Source organism: Monodelphis domestica, chromosome 3 (genome assembly GCF_027887165.1).
Source record: "Monodelphis domestica isolate mMonDom1 chromosome 3, mMonDom1.pri, whole genome shotgun sequence".
Classification (NCBI taxonomy): domain Eukaryota; kingdom Metazoa; phylum Chordata; class Mammalia; order Didelphimorphia; family Didelphidae; genus Monodelphis; species Monodelphis domestica.
In genome coordinates this window covers 425,146,255-425,168,589 of record NC_077229.1, presented here as the reverse complement: position 1 = coordinate 425,168,589, position 22,335 = coordinate 425,146,255, and the positions used below count along the sequence as shown (strand labels likewise).

The following is a 22,335-nucleotide window of genomic DNA, read 5'->3' as shown; positions in this document are numbered from 1 at the left end:
AAATACTTACTGATAGACAGGTAGAGAAATGGCAAAACAAATCACCTTTGAATGCCAGGGAAATAATAAAAAAAAGTAGAGGATGAATGAGAAATTGGAAAAATCCTGAGGGAGAGGTTAAGCTCCCAAAGATCAATTACAAAGACCAATTAAGTTAGAGCTGGGAAGGAACTTTAGCTGAGACAAAGCCCCTTTGACAGATAAGGAAACAGACTCAGAGAGAAAACATGATTTGCCCTTGCCTCGTGGTTACTAAGGGAACCCGTCCGTAAACTCCTGGTTTCTAGAATACTCCCCAACCCCATTGCCTTGGCTCTTTCCACTGCCTCTAAGAAATTCAAGCTAAATACCAAAACTGGACCTGAGCAAAGGAGAGATGAATGCATAAATGAACTCACCGAAATGCTGGCATTTCACTGGTTGATCTTACCTCTCATCATAGGAATGCATTTCAGTGTGCCCTGGCACACCCTAATGTCTCTCCACAAAATAGTGCATTATCATTGTCTTTTCCTGGAAGGACTCAATGTTACTATTTGGGCATGGAGAAGAGAAGAGGCCTCAGGATGTGCTAGCACATATTTGGAACAGAAACAAACCTATGTATCTAATATGGTGGGCCGATGGAGAAGAAAAGATAAGGACATTAGCTGAGACCAGTTTCTTATCAGAGTCTTCATCTAAGCAGGACCACCTTGAAAGGTTCTTGAAACATTTTTTCTGAACCTTGATGGATCTGTGATCTCACTGCTGTGTCACTCCATTCCAATGATCAGATAAGTTAATTCTTTTTTTGTCTTTGCTATCTTTTTTACCAGCTCATTCCTTTTATTTTTATTTCCAATTACATGTAGAAACAATTTTTTAACCATTGCTTTTTTTCTTTTTACAATCCAAATTCTCTCTTCCCTCCCTTTCTCCCTCCCCAGGTAACAAACACTTTGATATAGAGTATTCCAGTGTTGTCATGCCATACAAATTTCCCGATTCCTCCCGTCACATGCAATTCTTCTTCGGGACTTCCAGTGGGTCCTATAAGAGGATCTTCCCAACACACTGGGAGCCCATCAATTAACTGGACTCTCACTGGATGATCGGCCTTCCTTTTCCCATCATACTCCGTATTCTCCAGTGACACTCTCCGTACTGCTTCTGCATTTTTTCTTCATGGTCAATGTACTGAATCTTGCTTATGCCCACCATACCCCCTCTCAATTTTGATTTTTGGACACTGTAGCACCCCATAATTCCATATCACATAGCATCATTGGCATACAAAAAGGGAAGGTTCTTGTTTCAGGAAGAAGCTTGGATCATTAAAACCAAGGTCTAATTTCTCATATCCAATCCAAGAAGCACTCAGGCTCAGTGATGGGCACCAGGGATATAAAGTCCCCTCTTCCCTCAGAACAAAAAGCCCTTTTTCCTTCTCAAAACATCATGCAGAGAAAAAAAATGAAGCAAATACACTAACATCTCATTTCTCAGGAAATCACTATCTGGAAACCTTAGAGGCAAATAGGTGATGCAGAGAATAGAATGCTAGGCTTTGAGTTGGGAAGATCAGAGGGCCAACCTGGCCTCAGACACTTACTAGCTATATAAAACTAAGTTCACATAGCAGTTATCCCTTCTGCCTCAGTTTCCTCAACTGTAAAGTGGGGATGATGATAATAGAACCTACTTCCAAGGGTTGTTTTGAGGATCAAATAAAGTAATGTTTGCATAAAGCACTTTGCACAGTGCTTAGCACATAATAGTAAGTCCTTGTTTCCTTCCTTCCTATTTAGAAAACAAGTGAGAAGCTGAAAGAATAACAAAGTAGGTCTCTGCGCTTTGTTTAAAGAGCCCTTTCAAGACATTCAGGCCTGCTTCTACTGTACTTTGCTAAACAGGCAGATATATTGTGATTTCTAAGTCCACAGCAAATTTGAAGCTAGAAACATACTAAAAGTCAGACAGAAAAAAAAACTATAAAAAGAGGCATAAAATCTCAGAAATTTCAACATATTTTAGGGTACTATCAGAGCAAACAGTTATAGAAACGTATTTAGGGTTAGGGTTAGAAATAGGCACGTATTTAGGGTTAGAGTTAGGGCTATTCCAGCCCTATGTAACAATGAACATTCATAATGCTGACCCTGAGCCAATAAGACACGGTTAAATTATGTTGCACATCTTCCTTTTAAGGCGCTAGGAAAATGCTTAATATACTTCAAAAACATTTCCTTTCTAAATGGTTAAAAAAAAATTTTTTTTAATGTAGTGCTTCCAAAAAAACACAGAATATCTTCTACTAAATCCTTCTTGTTATGGCCTGGAATTAACCCTGGATTCTTTAAGGCAGTATCAAGGGAATACAGGCCCTGGCAGGATGGACATACCAACCCCACTCCAGACCAAATGTTTTGCCCGGAAGTAGCAGCCTAAATGAAATTTGGGGTATCTTATCACCACCTGGTTTTCTACCAGATCATGAATTTTTTCAGCCAGGAAAATCCACACTAAGGCATAGTGGAGCTTTAGCTACACGAGGGCAGGAAACACACTGATGAAAACAGATCCTTTATGTACTGAATTATGAAAAATCAGCAACAAGTCTAGGTATCAAAGGATACATTCTAAGTGATATAAGCTGTTGCTTTTAGGTTTTTTTTGTTTGTTTTTATCAATACCATCTTAGAAGAACAGACATACATACTCTCATTGGCAGAGAACAATGAATAAAACCATGAGAAAAGTCTCACAGTCTAATCACTGTAATCTTTCAAACTACATTTTGAGAGGAAGGAAGAACAAAAGAAAAACACTGGTTTTCTCAGCCCTGAGTTTTACCTGGTACATTTTAGACCATTGAAAAATGTTCTTAACTTCAAAAAGGACTGTAATGGATGTTTCCTTTTATTGCTTCCATTATAATTTGCTACAACGTAAGTTAATCATTCTCCAAACTCCTTGATTAATGAAATTACAGGTCTAGGAGACTTGTTCTACCTCCACTACTCTCAAAAATAATTATAAAAGCTCAAGAAGTAGAAATTAAGGCAGTAGATATGAAAGCCACATAGAAAAAGCCCTAGGCAAAGACTTATTTTCCAAAGTTATTTGAAAAATCATGTTTCCAGATTTTTAATTCTTAAAACTAGATGGGACTTGAGAGTCTTTAATTTGACAAATCAGTAATAGGCACTAAATCTACATGGGCATAAAGAAGAACCTAAAAGTAGCATCATCCACCCCTTAACAAAAGGTTCTGAAAATACTCTTAGAAAAAGTGCTTTCGACACTGACTTTTTAAAATACCGTGTACACAGCAGCTGCTTATTAAATTGTACTGTATAATGTCTATTGTATTTCATTCGTAAGGTGTGTAGCTCCCAGGTTTATATTGACACACACAAGCTTACCAGTATGTTGTTTGTAACAAGAAGTTCAGAGAAGAAAGACAAGCTGAAGTAAGAGATGTTGACATATAAAGTGGTTTCTACAGACAGGAGCACTCTACAGCCCCTGAGGTTTTTAAGACAATCAGAAACAATCTGCTTATAGCCTGCTTTTCGTCTGCTAAGTTTATAGGGGCTATTCAAACAAAAAGTAAAACAAATGGACCTAATGGAATCTGCAAGTGATACTGTATTTTATTTCACATTATTTATCTTGTAGACAACCAGGCCTATTTCTGCTACTGCAAAAAGTTCACAGATCTTGAGCTTCTACACATTAGACATAATGAACAGTGAAGAAGTCTTGTAAAAAGTATTAACAACCATGGTTGCTAGTTACTACTGTATTGTTGCCTGTTTAGTAGAAAAATGATTTATCATTGAGTTAATGGACTCAAGTGCAAAAATGTTTTGTTTTAAAAAGCAAACCTAGATTCAATTTTGTATACTGAGATTTTCAGAGTTTTATTTGTACTACTAGCTAGATAAAAAGCATACATATTGTGTCTGTTGTACAGTCAATACAATTGCAATTTTTTCTACTTAAATTCTTTATACAAAGTCATTGCCAATTGATATGGGCATTGATGGCATAGGGCTTAGAATAACCAAAAGGTATAAAAAACAAGTTTGCAGTCTTGCCCCAAGATACAAAAACTGAATTTCAAACAATGTCATAACATACATGATTTAAACTGTATACGAAAAATCACACATCAAATCAAGTACAAAAATAGTTAAACTACCCATTATGAACAATTGTAATGTTTCCGTTATTCTGCACGGTATTTAACACGGATTTTAGCCGTTTCCAAAATACAAGTTATTCATTATTTAGTTTAAGTATCATCAGCGTTGCAGAACAATGTGATAGTTAAGTGGAGTGATAATACTCCTTTTAGTGTTTTAAAATATACAAAAGTTTTCCCTATGAATTAATGAAGGAAAGCAATTCCTGTCCCAGGCTTTTTAGTAACCAGACCCAATGCCCAGAAATTTAGAAAGATAAAACTACTATTCTTCAACAGGGCAGAGAACTACCTCTTCTCGATCACAGTTATCAGACAGGGAGCAAAATGTAATTTAAAACAAGTTTTTTTCTGCCTAGCGATAAGGAATTTTCAAACATGTACATACATATTAGCCTTAGCAAATGTAAAATTGAAGCTGCAAGCTACAATATGAATTAAGATTTTGTCTTCACTTGTTCAAGATTCAAAGAAATTATTGTGGGAAGAGGTTACATGAAATTTTTGTGACTGAACCTCCTTAAATGCAGAGTTGAATTGCTCTTAATAATATTAACTCACCTACATGGCACAATATTTTTAAGATATAAGCTTAACAGTAACCACTCACATACAGCATGAGATAGAGGTGAAATGATCTTCAAGAACTTTCTCTGCATTTAAACATTAGCAATGTTGAATTTATTCTGTAGAATAACATCTATAGATTATATAGGTTTTGCACACAAAAGGCTCTATGTGCTAAAGGTTACATTTTCCAGCACTGGAATGATTCCTTCATATATAGCTAGTGAGGACTTCATCTGGATATGTTTTCCCCATTTCACGCTGAGTCATGTCTCATACCTGAACCAATTTCTAAATGAGGGAAAACTTCTTAAATCCAGTTTCTGTCTGCTAGGAGCAAGGCAGCAAACACATTTTCCAACCTTTTATGAAAAGATTAAGCAGAAAAAAGTAAAATATATCTTCAGGTTATAAACAGGATTGTATTTTACAGTCCACCATCCTGACACACAGTCACAGCACAGAGACTTCAATCTAATGGCTGTGGGTCTGCGATAGGCATGGTATGAAGTACTTCATCTAGGAGTTGGAGAGCACGGTGTAAATGAATCTCAATCCAGCACGGTGTTTCTTTGATGCTCTGCCTTGGGTAATCGGGGCCCCAACCTTTTACAAAACTCATCCTGAGTATGCAAAGGCGGCGCAGGTCATCCACGCCAATCCCAGCAGCAGCTGACAGACCTAAAAGGAGAGAATGCAGTATGTCACAGACAGGTTGCTATCCCCCCTCCTCCCCATATTCCAAGTTAAGCAAAATGATCAGTTTTTCTTCAGCATACAATCTCTTTGCCAAAGTGCCAAGAAACAACTGGAGACCTTGACTTGACAAAAAGGGTCTGAAAACACTTTGGGCTGAAGTGGTTTGCTGCTCACAAGTGCTTCTAGTGCCTACCAATATAAAATATCAAATGACCACACTCTAGAAACACTCCACCTAACTTTGTCTTTAGAAGTGGAGGTAAAGGTATGGGAGACCATTCACGTTTATTAGGCCATAGTACATAGAAAATGGATAGGTTACAAGAACCTTAGCATCTACATCAATCATAACACAGCCTAGTTTGAAATAAAACATGAGAAGTAAAGAGATTGTTTCTATTTCTGATTCCACTAGGATTTCTTTGACCCAAGATAACCTCTGTGCCTCAATTTCCCAGTAAGCAAAATAGAGAAAGTGTTACTATGTCATTTAATGGGGGGAGGGGGAGTGTTGGGATGAGAATGAAGATGTTGGTAACACTTCTGAGATCTTTAGTGAAAATATTTTATGTCATCAACAATTACATTGATGGTTTTGATGCCAGAGGAATTAAAAAAGCCAACTGTCATAATTAAAAATTAAATGCTAGCTGACACTGAATTTTAAACTCCTAAAACTACAATGGAGATTATTATTCAACATCTCTTTTCCAAGTCAGAACATACATAGTCAATCGGAGCCCATCAATATAACAATGAAACTAATGGGAAGAATTTGCATGTACTGTAGAGAAACCTGCAGGGCCACTGCAGTTTTCTTAGCCAGTGTGATTTGCTTACCACACTGAAGAGGTTAAGAACAGGGGTTGAATGAATCACTAGTTATGCCTTCAGACGTGGAAGATGGTGCCACGTGTTTCCATCATAAAAGTCTATAGTCAGCAGTTTAACTCTGCAGTAAAAAATGCCCCATCAGTGTGAAACCTGGCACACAGTTCAATTTTACCCTAAAATTAAAAAAAAGTTCTACACGTTATCAAATACCACCCTCACTCAGTTTTATCTCCATGCTTAGAATAACTTAACAATGAAAAAACCCTGAGGTGCCCAATTCTGAAATCAGGTTCTGCTTTCCTGCTAAAGTAAAAAGTTGTAGCCCACCCAGAAGGAGGGAGTAAAAAAAAAAAGGGTCAATGTGATAGCACAGTAACCTTTACCTTTTTGACCCCACTCTCCTCTTGAAATTAAGGAAAGTTCAGTTACCATAAGAGATTTGTAATAAATTCATGTTGCTTTCAGTTAAATACTATAATCCCAATAAAAAAGTACTCATCACTTTAAGCAATTTACAGACTGAGTTTATGAAAACAGAATACTGAGCATCAGCTTTTTTTTTTTTTAAGAGCAAATCAAAAGGATACTTACTGATAGCAGGGGCTATTCCACCTACTGATCCTGGTCCAGGGATATTTCCTGCTACGGCTGCGGCCTGGGCAGCTGCTGCAGCTTGTGCAGTGGCAGCCTGTTGTTGCATCTGACGATGGCACTGGCGTAAATCAAATACCTTTTAAAAAGTATAAATTCTGCATTACTGAAAATAGGAAGAAAAGGTCCTATAGATCAAAGCTAGTATATAGCCGTACTACTACATACACCTTAAATTTGTCAATTTGTTTTTATCTTGAAAAATGTAAAATTTTACTTAGGAAAAGTGGTAACCCATATATATATATGAGAGAGAGAGAGAAAGAGAGAGAGAGAGAGAGAGAGAGAGAGAGAGAGAGAGACACACACACACACACACACAGTAAGATCTATCCAGTTGCCAGCCCATGTGTCTGTCTTACATCTCTATACACTAAGTACCAATGTCTGTCCCCAGCCTATGTAAGCCAGCCCCCTAACTCATTGCAATCCCCTTCTTGCCTCCCTCTTTCCCCTAAAATTCTAAGTTGACTGCAAGTCACTGAAACAGTGGAAAGTAAAATGGGGGTGGGGGGAGCACAAGTTAGCTCCAATTGCCTGGTCTGTTTTCTCCTCTGTGTGTTCACACTGAAGAACATTGAGAGGGAGGTATTTCCTTTTGCTCATCATTCTTCTTGGTAGATTAGAAAAAATACTCAGGAAAACCAGTAAAAAAGCAAAGGAGAAAGAAGCAGGGTAGCCCAGCTTTCTCTACAACTATTCCCACACAGATAAACATCAGTCCAAGTAAACTGCCATCAGGAAACTGAAGGAGAAACCACAACGGTCCATTTTTCCAGCCTAGGACCATAAAGGCAGGTGACTAGAGAAGGAACTGTGGAGTGGGCCTGGAGATGGATAACTGACTCAAAAAGGGATCTCAGATCTAATCCCTGGGCTCTCTGACATTGAGGAGCATCACAGATTCTGCCTCCTTAGGGCCAAAGCAAGGAGAGGCCAGCAGGGCTGGACCCTTTTTGTCCTCTAAGCAGTAGATTTAGCACCTCAGGCTCTGACAGTTGTTTGTCTGAACCTGGATAAGTGACCACGGCTATGGTCAGTAACTGTCTACTGAAGCTCTACCCAAAGGCAAGTGTGTAGTTATGTTGCTTAGACCCAAACAGAGACTGGGAGTCTATAAAGATGAGATAGGCTAGGCAGGCATCAGACAGAGCCTGACATTGGGCCACTTAGGGACCACAGAGAGTTTACAGCTCCCTGATTGAAGCTGCCCTTGTGATCCTTACAAAAGACAGCACTCAATACAGAGAGAATGTAACAGCAACACTCCAAGTAATACAAACACACACCATATACCAGTAGTATATGCAGACCCTAACCCTAACACAAAGTTCCAATCTAGAATGTAATATGGAAAAATGAGCACATAAAATTTTTTTAAAGATTCCCAAAATAAAGAACTATTATATTGTTCTAGGAATTTCAAAGACAAAAACTTAGAAGAGAATAATTCCTAATACCTACAAGCAAAGCCTCAAAGGAAAAAAAAAACCTTAGGCTTATAAGGTAAACTCAAAACCCTATAAGAAATGAATCAAGAGTTCTTTAAAAAGATAGAAAGGAAATGACAGGTTAGTACAAAAAGCACATGCCAGGCAAGTCAAACCACCATCCACCACCTTAATCACCATCTCCCCTCAAACTATGATACGGCCAGAACCCCAAACCTAAGAGTTCTGGGAATGACAATGCTTCCAACTCAGTGCCCTCTGACATCATCCTGGAAAGTAACCTGTATGGAGATGTAGTTGGAAAACTGCTCCTGCAGGGGCTATGCTTCAGTTACTAAAAATCAGGAAGGAAAATTCTTGCCACCAAAGTCCTGGCACTGTCAAACAGCTAAAACTCAGTAACTGATGATTTTCTCAGTGAAAAATATTAAAGATGATGAGCTGCCATCTGCTTTGTTGCTATTCATTAAGCACATATAGGACCTTTCCATCTGACTTGCATTTGAAACCACTCATGTATTGTCTCCTCCATTAAAATGTGAGCTCTTTAATATCAGGAACTATCTTAATTTTTTCACTTGTAAATCCATACACATACTAAGTACTTAATAAATGCTTTATTCATTTATTTAATTAAAAGGTACAAACAAAATCTTCCCCAAGAAACAAATGCCTTGAAAATTAGAACAGACCAAACAGAACATAGGAACAATAGGGAATATAAAAATCAAAAATTTGAAAAGGGGAAATATAAGATACTTCTTATAAAAAATTATTGGCCTGGAAAACAGATCAAGGAGATTACCAAAAGTCATGATCAAAAAAAAAGAAAGAAAGAAAGAAACCAATCTGGATATATTTTGGGAAATCACGGAGAAAACAACCCAGACCTATCTGAACAAGGAAAAAAAGTGAAAATAGAAAAAAAATCTAACAAAACAACAATCAACCACAGTTCTCAAGTACTGATGATAAACAATGTTGCCCACATGTTAACAGAAAGGAGATGGAGAAAATATACAGAATAAGACATTTTTGGACATAGGCAACAATGGAATTTGTTTTTACTTTATTCTACATATATGTTAATAAGGATTTTTTTCCTCCTTACCAAGGGGAAAGAAAATAAATATTTACTAACTATAAAAAATGGAATTTCTTTAAAGACCCACTGATTACTTTCCTAAAACAATCTCAAAATGAAAACTCTCAGAGAACATCAAAACCAAAATCCAGAGCTTCCAGGTCAAAGAAAAAATTCTGCAAACATTTAAATAGAAAAGAGTTCAATCTGTCAACAATCCATATATAAGCATTTACCATGTGCTATGTACCATGAAAGCACTGAGAAAACAAAAAGCCAGTCCTGTCATCATGGAGACTATATTCTAATGCAAAAATTCAAAACATAAAAGGAAAGGAGGTCGGGGTGGAGACAGCACAGGCACAGTGGTGGCAGCAGAGATTCAGGAGCAAAGCCCAGAGAGGAATAAAGAAGTAAACATACATTAGAGAGAATGGATGAGAATGAGTATGTACAACCTACCTACCAGAATACACATAGGAGCTATATGAATACAACTACTAACCACCATTTACAGAAATAAAGATAGATCAGAATAATTAAAGAAATGTCTATTGCTTATTAGCACACCTGAGAAGGGTAATGAGAATAAATATTTAGATAGTGCCTACTAAGCGCTTTACAAATATCACTGAAAATAAACAAAAGGGGCAGCTAGGAGGTTCGGTGGATAGAGGTCTAGGCCCAAAGATGGGAGGTCCTGGATTCAAATATGACCTATGATATATCCTAGCCATGTGACCCTGGGCAAGTCATTTAATCCCCCATTGCCTAGCCCTTAAAAAAACTGTTCTTCTGCCTAAGAATCAATACATGATGTATATTGATTCTAAGACAGAAGGTAAAGGTTTCAAAAAATAAACCATTACCTAAATTAATTCACTTATTTGGTACCATGCCAAACTACCAAAGAATTACTTTGCAGAACTAGAAAAAAATGAGAATGAAATTCATTTTAAGGAACAAAGATGAAGAATCTCAAGGGGGGAAAAAATGAAAAAAGTGCGAAGTGGCCCTAGCAGTACCAGATTTCAAACCACATTACAAAGCAATAATCACCAAATTATTGACAGCTGCTTAAAACACAAAGAAGGTCACAATGGAACAGACTGAGTACATAACATACTGAAACAAACAAGTCAGATAGATACAGACCCCAACTACTGGGATATGGACTCACTCTTTGACCAAAACTGCTTAGAAAGACTAGATAAAAAGAAGTCCAGTAGAAATTAAGTTTAGACCAAAATCTAACACTATATACCAAGGTAAGCACCAAATGGATGCATGACATGGAATACAAAAGATCATATATTATAATCAACTTAAGAGATTTAAGAAAGAAATTATCTTAGATCTATGGATAGAGGAAGAGTTCATGGCTACACAAAGGACAGCAAGAATCACAATGATAAAAATAGATGGTATGGATTACAGAAAATTTTTGCATAAACAAAGCCAATTCAGCTAAGGAAGAAAAACAGTTAACTGGTAAAAAAAAAATCTTTGCAGCAAGTTTAGCTCCTACTTATTTCATTTCTAAGAAGAAATGATTCAAATAATGTCAAATGATTCAAATGACTTCCAAGAAGGAACTGATTCAAATTTATCTGAGCCATTCTCCAGCTAATAGTCAAAGGATAGACAGGCAATTTTCAAGGGAAGAAATCCAAGCTATCAATAAATGCCTACATGAAAGAGTGTTCTAAATCACTAATAATTTGTGAAATAGAAATTAAATAAATCCTGACTCCACTTTATGAAACTAAATTCCATATTTATAATGGGTGGTACCTGGATGACTAACTTCATAGTATCAAATATACAAAACCCATCTTCTTTATAGTTAATATATTAAGTATGAATCAAAGCAAATTGGACAAAGTGTCCTTTCTCATTTGAGTTTATACCTCTGTGTGTGTGTGTGCACAAGAGCACGCATGTGTGTTTTTTATCTTCCCATGGGTGCAAAATCACTTTCCCATCATTGTTTACATCTCTGTTCAAAGACATACCTTTTTTAGGAAGCTTTCATTGATAAACACCAATGAAGTAAAAAATAGAAACTTCAATTATATATTCACATATCAGTTTACTGTATAATATTCATTCTAATTTCATTTGTCTGTTTCATAATGAAGCAGGTTGAAGGTATATATGTTATTTCATTATCATAAGAATCTGTACTAGAATAAAACCTCTACTTTGCTAGAATATACAAAACATTAAAAGATACCTTCTGCTAATGTACTTGTCAATGTCCTTATTAATAACCAGGTTCTTATTTTTCTCCCAATTAAGATGTGATTGTAATCAAAATTAGGGGCAATAAAACTTATTAAATTTCAAGAACTAAAACATCTTGATCCAAAACCCCTGGTAGAAACAATAAAAGTAATACAAATGACTTTACAATCCTCCTAATCACAGTTGGTCACATAGGCTGTCATAAACAATTCTAGTTGTGGTTGTTTTACACTAAATCAACTATGATAGCAAGAGCATACAAAGTCACTACAATGATAAAACTTGGCGATTGGTGTGTTGATAATCAAATGGAATGATCTCAGCAGTGTTTTTCTCTTACAAGAGTTATCTGTGAATTAAAAAACATCAAATGCAAAAGCCTAACTAACAATTCTTCCCAACTGTAATGCTAAAAAAATAGTTGTTCTCTGTTGTTGCATTCTGATCGCTCCATTATATCGTAATGGATTCCATCTGCAAATATTGGAACATATTATTAAAGACATCGTTAAAATGCTATAGCCCATTGGAACTTTTAGCAATTATTTCAAATAATTTAGGGTAACTAATGTTAAATGGATGTTGGCTTGGGGCCAAAAATACTTCTCTGAAGTTTTGAGTTAGCAGACAACTTCATTTGAACTTCCTTTGTTCAGAAATGTGTCTAGTCAACTATGAGAAGTTAATAAAACTAACCATATCTATCACAATCAAGTGCTTTATGAATATCAGTGAATAATATTAGTTGTTTTTCTCCCCAGTGCACCCTGTACTCCCACATTCAAATAAATATCTCTTTCACCCATTCTTAGTGTCTTCTTGACTCTCCATCCTCTGGACATATGGGATGGATGGGGCTTCAAGCTCAGGCCCTTTTACAAGACAGACTGGTCCCCTTGCTCCTCTTCCTCACTGACACTCTGGGGACAGAAATACTCATGCCAGGGTTCAGGCTTCTCCCTCTCAGCTCTAAAGGAATATTTAAGTATATCCCCTCCTTCCCCATCCAGAGCTGGGAGTAGTTGGGTCAGAGTTGTCCAGTTCCAGTGTTCCCTTACCAGATGGTAATGAGGCCACAGAGGGCCAGGGCTCTTGGGCCAAGAGCAGTAGCAGTATAGCAGCATAGCCTGTGACTGGGGGGTGGAGTGGGAGTTAGGGAGGACAGTCTCACGGCCTGGGAGGGTCCCTGAGCCACTGGAAAACCAAAGGCAGTGCAGTCATCTTTGGCCACATACCTATGTGTATCTGTAATATGATGTAATAAATTACTCACCCTGCCCATCAAAAATTACAAAAACAGTCTAGTGCTAAATCTATATGATAAATGCTTTCATAAATCAGAATGTGAACATTAAGCCAAAATAAAAACAAAACTTTCCATTAAAAAATAAATAAAGGGGCAGCTAGGTAGCAGAATGGATATAGCACCAGGCCTGGAATGAGGAGGACCTAGATACAAATCTTCCTACTTGTGGGACTCTGGGTAAGTCACTTAACCCCAATTACCTGACCCTTACTGCTCTTCTGCCTTATTGATTCTAAATCAGAAGACATGGGCTTAAAAAAAAATAAAAATGAATATATGAACAAGATTTAAGTATTTCTTTACTGCCTACCACATACAAATACTGGGATAAACACTATTTAATTTAATATTGTTGTTGGGGACTTGATCTATTATTAATTTATAGCTATTGATAGTCTATTGATAGGCAATTGAAGATTCAGTTGTTGGGGAGTTGGTGGTTGAGAGTTGGTTGGACCAGTAGTTGAAGAACTTGACTAGAGAAAGCTTTCTTTAAAACTTATATTAACTTCTATAGAAGCAGTGATAGGAAAAGGAAAATGGAGATATTGAATTGGAAAGTTTTAGGAAATGTATTTCCCTAAATCTAAATTTATCTTAACTAAAACCCACACCCAAATCTGTCTTACAAGAGACTTTCTTCATGCTTGATTTCTCAAGCCTGACTTAACTACTCTTACTGTCTATCTAATCCCCAAACTAGCTATGTTTCTATCCTAAAACTAAGATATAACTTTATAAACAGCGAGAAATAAATTGGATTTCTTCCTTCTGCTCAGATGAAATCTTGCCTGTCAGAATTTCACTGACATTTTTACTCAGCTGGTGCTCTCTCCTGCCACCTATTGGAGAATCAGAGAAACTACACCACCACTCTTCTCCAATCAGCCACCTTCTCTCTCTCCTCTTGATACTAGAATGTTTCCAAGTTCTCAACCACCAGATCTTCTCAAATTCCCAGAGCAAGCTCTTTGGACAACCTTCCTTAATCAGAACCATTCAAAAAGAGATCTTTGGTTAACTGTTCTTTCCCAAGGCTCCTTGGGAAAATTCTTTCCCATCATTCCTTTAGGATTCCACTCTGACTTAAAGAAATCCAGCTCACTCAAACCCACCTCTCTAGTCATTTATTCCTAATTTATTAAGAATCTCTAATTAGCCTTCCGGGTAATCATGGCTGCAATCTAGACGCCACACGCTTCCTCTCCCCGGCACCGAACGAAACAGACTACATCAAAGGAGCATAAAAATCACCTTTGGCGGAACAGGACTCCCCAGTATTCCACAGAGGTGAAGGTACGTGGGGCTTGAACATTTCCACACTATAATAAGAAGGAGGAAAAGCTTGCACAGAAAAGTGAACTGAGCCGCCCTTCCCCCACCCCAGCTCCCCCACCAAACCAGAGTGAGCTACCTGAGCGCTCACCGGGACAGCGAGTGAGTGGGGAATGTCTCTGTCGGGGGGGGGGGGGGGGAGGGGGCATTCCAGGGTCCTTGGGATCTGGGGACTGCCAGGAAAAAACTTCTCAGGGCGGTTTCACTGAAGAACCCGGCGCTGAGCACGGGGGTCAGCGGAGCTGTACTTGGGGCGGCTGCGCTAAACATCTCCGCGGAGCTAAACACCAGGGGCGGACCATGCGCTGATTATCTGGGTGGAGCTGAACACCTGGGCAGTGTGGCTGTGATCAGGGACCCAGCTCTCGAAGAAGCCTTGGAGGCTGGGAAGAACTAGTCTGAAGCAACCTAAATTCACAGAAAAACCGCCCATATAACCCAGACCCCAGACAAAAAAGGAAAGGGGAATAAAACCACCAAAGGGATGGCTCACACGGCCCAAAATCAAGCCTCCAGGAAGAAAGGGAAAAAAGTGACTATTGAAAACTTTTATGGTGGAAGTACCCACGGAAAAGAGGAGAATGAGGAGGAAATCCAAAAAAATCAGAACATGCCTCCCAAAATGGAAACTATCAACAAGCTCTGGAAGATCTCAAACTGGAACTTATCCAAAAGATGGAAACCTTCTGGAAAGAAAAATGGGAGAAAGAGATCAGCAGTCTGACAGATAAGACTGCTCAATTGGAAAAAGAACTCGAAGCATCCAATAGAAGGGCAGACAAGGCTGAAAAGCAAAACCAGTCCCTAACAACCAGAATCAAGCAACTCAAAGAAAGCGAGATGATAAAACAGCAAGAATCAATAAAGCAAACCCAAAAAATTAATGAATTAGAAGAAAACATAAAATATCTCACTGAGAAGGTCACCGATCTGGAAAACAGAGGGAGAAGAGAAAACCTCCGAATTATCGGTCTCCCAGAAAAACCAGAGATAAACAATAAACTCGATATTATTCTACAGGAGATTATAAAAGAAAATTGCCCCCATGTTCTGGAGCAAGGGGGCAAAATAGAAATAGAAAGGATTCATAGATCACCCTCTATACTAAATCCCCAAAAGACAACCCCTAGGAATGTAATTGCCAAATTCAAGAGCTTCCAAGAAAAGGAGAAAATTCTACAAGAAGCCAAGAAGAGGAGCTTCAGAAATAAGGGGGCTCCCATAAGGATCACACAGGACCTAGCAGCTAACACACTAAGAGACCGCAAAGCATGGAACACGATATTTAGAAAGGCAAGAGAGCTGGGTCTCCAACCAAGAATCAACTACCCAGAAAAACTGACTATATACTTCCAGGGGAAAGTATGGGCATTCAACAAAATAGAAGATTTCCAAGCATTTGCTAAGAAAAGACCAGAGCTTAGTAGAAAATTTGATATCCAAGCACAGAAAGCAAGAGAAACATGAAAAGGTAAATATGAAAGAAAGGGAAAAGGAGATAAATCTTATCTTTTTCTTTTAAGTCAAACTCTCTTCTATAAGGACTACATTTACATCAAATTATATATATTAATATGTGGGGGAAATGTTTTGTGTAACTCTCATAAATTGTAGCATCATAAAAGTAGTTAGAAGAAACATGAATAGGGAAATATTGGGGCATTAAGAAGATTTGGGGAAAGTGGGGGCAAAGAAAGGAAAAGAGAAGGGGGAACCGTCGATAATACTAAGATTTACTTCAAGAAATAGGGGGGACTTAATAGAATAATCTTTCCCATATAAAGATACACATGGGAAAGGGAGGGGAAGAACTCTCATATGAGAAGGAGAGGAAGAGAGCGTGAAGTGGAATTACTTAAACCTTACTCTCAGTGAAATCAAATCTGAGAGGGAAGAACATCTAGATCCAGTGGGATCCTGAATTCTATCTTATCCATTAGGGCAAGAAAGAAAGGAAAATTAAGGAGGGGGAGGGGGGAGGGAGTATAAAAAGGGAGAGAAGGAGAAGGGGGAGGGGAAGGGAGCATAAAAAGGGAGGGGCTAGAAAGGGAAGCATCTCAAGGGAGGGGACTAGGGGGACTGACCTAAAGTAAATCACTGGTTCAAAAGGAAATACCTAAGAAGAAAGGTCAGAACTAGGGGAAGATATCAAAATGCCAGCGAATCCACAAATGACAATCATAACTTTGAACGTGAATGGGATGAACTCACTCATAAAACGTAGACAAATAGCAGAGTGGATTAGAACCCAAAACCCTACCATATGTTGTCTTCAAGAAACACATATGAAAGGGGTTGACGCTCACAAGGTTAGAATTAAAGGTTGGAGTAAGACCTTTTGGGCCTCAACTGATAGAAAGAAGGCAGGAGTTGCAATCATGATATCTGACAAAGCCAAAGTACAAATAGACCTGATCAAAAGGGACAGGGAAGGTAAATATATTCTGCTAAAAGGGAGTATAGACAATGAGGAAATATCACTAATCAACATGTATGCACCATATGGTATAGCATCCAAATTATTAATAGAGAAACTAGGAGAATTGAAGGAGGAAATAGACAGTAAAACCATATTAGTGGGAGACTTGAACCAACCACTATCAAATTTAGATAAATCAAACCAAAAAATAAACAAGAAAGAGGTAAAAGAAGTGAATGAAGTCTTAGAAAAATTAGAATTAATAGACATATGGAGAAAAATAAATAGGGACAAAAAGGAATACACCTTCTTTTCAGCACCACATGGCACATTCACAAAAATAGATCATACACTAGGTCATAGAAACATGGCACTCAAATGCAGAAAAGCAGAAATAATAAATGCAGCCTTTTCAGATCACAAGGCAATAAAAATATTGATCGGCAAGGGTACATGGAGAGCCAAATCAAAAATTAATTGGAAATTAAATAATATGATACTCCAAAATCAGATAGTTAGAGAAGAAATCATAAAAACAATTAATAATTTCGTTGAAGAAAATTACAACGGCGAAATATCCTTTCAAACCTTATGGGATGCAGCCAAGGCAGTACTTAGAGGAAAATTCATATCCCTGAGTGCATATATTAACAAATTAGGGAGGTCAGAGATCAAGGAATTGGAAATGCAAATCAAAAAACTTGAGAACAAACAAATTAAAAACCCCCAGAAGAAAACCATACTAGAGATCCTAAAAATTAAGGGAGAAATTAATAAAATCGAAAGTGACAGAACTATTGAGCTAATAAACAAGACTAGAAGCTGGTACTTTGAAAAAACAGACAAAATAGACAAAGTACTGGTTAATCTAATTAAAAAAAGGAAAGAAGAAAGGCAAATTAACAGCATCAAGGATGAAAAGGGGGATCTCACCTCCAATGAAGAGGAAATTAAGGCAATCATTAAAAACTACTTTGCCCAACTATATGGCAATAAATATACCAACCTAGGTGATATGGATGAATATTTACAAAAATATAAACTGCCTAGACTAACAGAAGAAGAAATAGTTTTCTTAAATAATCCCATAACAGAAAAAGAAATCCAACAGGCCATCAAAGAACTTCCTAAGAAAAAATTCCCAGGGCCTGACGGATTCACCAGTGAATTCTATCAAACATTCAGAGAACAGTTAATCCCAATACTATACAAACTATTTGACATAATAAGCAAAGAGGGAGTTCTACCAAACTCCTTTTATGACACAAACATGGTACTAATTACAAAGCCAGGCAGGCCAAAAACAGAGAAAGAAAATTATGGACCAATCTCCCTAATGAATATAGATGCAAAAATCTTAAATAGGATACTAGCAAAAAGACTCCAGCAAGTGATCAGAAGGGTCATCCACCATGATCAAGTAGGATTTATACCAGGGATGCAGGGCTGGTTCAACATTAGGAAAACTATCTACATAACTGACCACATCAACAAGCAAACCAACAAGAACCACATGATTATCTCAATAGACGCAGAAAAAGCCTTTGACAAAATACAACACCCATTCCTACTAAAATACACTAGAAAGCATAGGAATAGAAGGGTCATTCCTAAAAATAATAAACAGTATATATCTAAAACCATCAACTAATATCATCTGCAATGGGGATAAACTAAATCCATTTCCATTAAGATCAGGAGTGAAACAAGGATGCCCATTATCACCTCTATTATTTGACATTGTATTAGAAACACTAGCAGTAGCAATTAGAGAAGAAAAAGAAATTGAAGGCATTAAAATAGGCAAGGAGGAGACCAAATTATCGCTCTTTGCAGATGACATGATGGTCTACTTAAAGAATCCTAGAGATTCAACCAAAAAGCTAATCGAAATAATCAACAACTTTAGCAAAGTTGCAGGATACAAAATAAACCCACATAAGTCATCAGCATTTCCATATAATTCCAACACAGCTCAGCAGCAAGAACTAGAAAGTGAAATCCCATTCAAAATTACCTTAGACAAAATAAAATACTTAGGAATCTATCTCCCGAGACAAACACAGGATCTATATGAACACAACTACAAAACACTTTCCACACAACTAAAACTAGACTTGAACAATTGGAAGAACATTAACTGCTCATGGGTAGGACGAGCAAATATAATAAAAATGACCATCCTACCCAAACTCATCTATCTATTTAGTGCCATACCCATGGAACTTCCAAAAATTTTTTTTACTGATTTAGAAAAAACCATAACAAAGTTCATTTGGAAGAACAAAAGATCAAGGATATCCAGGGAAATAATGAAAAAAAATACAAAGGAAGGGGGTCTTGCAGTCCCAGATCTCAGACGATATTATAAAGCAGTGTTCATCAAAACTATTTGGTACTGGCTAAGAGACAGAAGGGAGGATCAGTAGAATAGACTGGGGGCAAGCAACCTCAGCAAGACAGTATATGACAAACCCAAAGATCCCAGCTTTTGGGACAAAAATCCACTATTTCATAAAAACTGCTGGGAAAATTGGAGGACAGTGTGGGACAGATTAGGTTTAGATCAACACCTCACACCCTACACCAAGATAAATTCAAAATGGGTGAATGACTTGAACATAAAGAAGGAAACTATAAGAAAATTAGGAGAACACAGAATAGTATACATGTCAGACCTTTGGGAAGGGAAAGACTTCAAAACCAAGCAAGAATTAGAAAGAGTTACAAAATGCAAAATAATCTGGATTACATCAAATTAAAAAGGTACAAACAAAACCAATGTAACCAAAATCAGAAGGGTAGCAACAAATTGGGAAACAATCTTCATAAAAACCTCTGACAAAGGTTTAATTACTCAAATTTATAAAGAACTAAATCAATTGTACAAAAAATCAAGCCATTCTCCAACTGACAAATGGGCAAGGGACATGAACAGGCAGTTCGTAGCCAAAGAAATCAAAACTATTAATAAGCACATGAAAAAGTGCTCTACATCTCTTATAATCAGAGAGATGCAAATCAAAACAACTCTGAGGTATCACCTCACACCTAACAGATTGGCTAACATGACAGCTATGGAAAGTAATGAATGCTGGAGGGGATGTGGCAAAGTGGGGACACTAATTCATTGCTGGTGGAGTTGTGAATTGATCCAACCATTCTGGAGGGCAATTTGGAACTATGCCCAAAGGGTGATAAAAGACTGTCTGCCCTTTGATCCAGCTATAGCACTGCTGGGTTTGTACCCCAAAGAAATAATAAGGAAAAAGACTTGTACAAGAATATTCATAGCTGCACTCTTTGTGGTGGCCAAAAATTGGAAAACGAGGGGATGCCCGTCAATTGGGGAATGGCTGAACAAATTGTGGTATATGTTGGTGATGGAATAATATTGGGCTCAAAGGAATAATAAAGTAGAGGAATTCCATGGAGACTGGAACAACCTCCAGGAAGTGATGCAGAGAGAAAGAAGCAGAACCAAAAAAACAATGTACACAGAGACTGATACATTATGGGACTTCTCCATTAGTGTCAATGCAATGTCCCTGAACAATCTGCAGGGATCTAAAAAATACTATCCACAAGCAGAGGATAAACTGTGGGAGTAAAAACACTGATGAAAAGCAACTGCTTGACTACGGGGTTGGAGGGGATATGACTGAGGAGACTCTAAATGAACACTATAATGCAAATTCCAACAACAGGGAAATGGGTTCGAGTCAAGAACACATGTGATAACCAGTGGAATCGTGCGTCAGCTATGGGAGAGGGAAAGGTGGTGGGAGGGGGGGAAGGGAGGAAAAGAAAATGATCTTTGTTTCCAGCGAATAATGTATGGAAATGACCAAATAAAATAATGTTTTTAAAAAAAAAAGATTCTCTAATTAGGGCAGAGTCAAGATGGCAGCTTAGCAAGCAGCAAAAGTTCAGACCTCAGAAAACCCTTCCTTACCAATTACAAACTGAATGCTCCTAGGGCACTGAAATTCAAACTGAACAACAGGACAGAGGCGGGGAACCCTCCTTCTGGACTACTCAAATCAAAAGGTATACCTCCCAAAAGCCAGAATCCGAGAATACTAGGTCTAAAGGGAAGGCAGAGGGAAGGTCCAAGGATCCCTCCCCCCCCAACCCAGAGGGCTGAGCCCCCAGAGGCAGCAGGAACCTCTGAGCGGGCAAAGGTGCTGGTTTGGAGGGTCTACCTTGTGAGCAGCAGGGTGCCAGGCTCGGAGCGTCCAGCGTAGACAGCAGGGAGGAAGCCAGGGAGAGACAGGCAGTGGCTGGGTCCCTCCATCTGGCTCCAGTCTCACCGTTGCCTCGGGGCACATCCAGACCAATCCAGTTGAACCTAATCCCATCAGGACTCCTCAGAGCTCAGGGAGGTGGACAAAGGCACTGGGGAACCTTACATACAGAGGAGAAGCAGCTGGAGAGAACTGGAGAGAGCCTGGGTGGTCCAGCCTTCCAGGAGTCTTCGGCCTCAGAGCACATACAGCCCAACCCAGTTGAACTTAATCCGATCAAAAGCCTCCAGAGGACAGGGAAGCTAACATTCCTCCCCTAGAGACTGTACCAAGAGATCTGACAAAGCTCCAAGAGGGGAGACTGACAGCCCCAAAACAAAAAAAAAAATGAGAGGAGCAAGAGCACAGACAAATATGGGGTAAACTCGAGCAAACAACAGAAAAAGAAGAAAGAAATTACAATATACAGTTTCTGCACAGGTAATGAGCAAAGAGCAAACAAAACAGAGGGGGAAGGATCAGCAAAGGAATAATCAGAAATCCCAGCGAATTGGATACAGGCTTTGGAAGAACTCAAAATGCAATTCAAAACACAATTAAGAGAGGCTGAAGACAATTGGGAAAAGAACTTAAAAACGAAGATAAGTCATCTGGAAACAGAGGCACTTGAACTAAAACAAGAAAATAGTGTCTTGAAAGCCAAAATCAATCAGCTGGAAAATGAGGCAAAGGAGATGAAAGAAGAGGCAACGCAGATGAAAGATGAGGTGAAGAAGATGAAAGATGACCTCCAAAGAAAATCAGACCGAAAGGAAAAGGACGACCAAAAAACTAAGGATGAAATCCAGTCTTTAAGAACCAGAATACAACAACTAGAATCAAGTGACCTCACAAGGCAGCAGGACACTATAAAACAAAACCAAAAGAATGAAAAAATTGAGGAAAATATGAAGCATTTCATTCACAAAACAGAGCATTTAGAAAATTGTTCAAGGAGAGACAATTTAAGAATCATTGGTCTACCAGAAGACCATGACAAAAGAAAAAGCCTGGACATTATATTACAGGAAATTATTAAAGAAAACTGCCCCAATATCCTAGAACAAGAGGGAAAAGTGGAGATTGATAGAATCCACAGATCACTTCCTATACTTAATCCCCAAATGACAACATCCAGGAATGTTATAGCCAAATTCAAGAACTATCAGACCAAAGAAAAGATATTACAAGCTGCCAAGAAGAAGTCATTCAGATACCAAGGAACCACAGTGAGGATAACTCAGGATCTGGCTGCATCCACACT

General features: G+C 38.1%; 1 protein-coding gene across 8 annotated transcripts in view; it reads right to left on the bottom strand.

Moving 5' to 3' along the window:
* Positions 1–3,615: 3,615 nt before the first annotated feature.
* SMAD4 (SMAD family member 4) overlaps positions 3,616–22,335 on the bottom strand; it is a 72,598-nt gene continuing 53,878 nt past the window's right edge. For 5 of the 8 annotated variants that reach the window (XM_056824435.1, XM_056824434.1, XM_056824437.1 and 2 more), the window contains 2 exons: positions 6,884–7,022; positions 3,616–5,440 (listed from right to left, as the gene is read on the bottom strand). In XM_056824435.1, the coding sequence (XP_056680413.1) occupies positions 5,229–5,440; positions 6,884–7,022 (351 nt within the window). In that variant the 3' untranslated portion in view covers positions 3,616–5,228. Of the gene's footprint in view, positions 5,441–5,473; positions 6,411–6,883; positions 7,023–22,335 lie in introns of those variants that run through there. The other 3 variants (XM_056824440.1, XM_056824439.1, XM_056824441.1) reach the window with 3 other exon arrangements.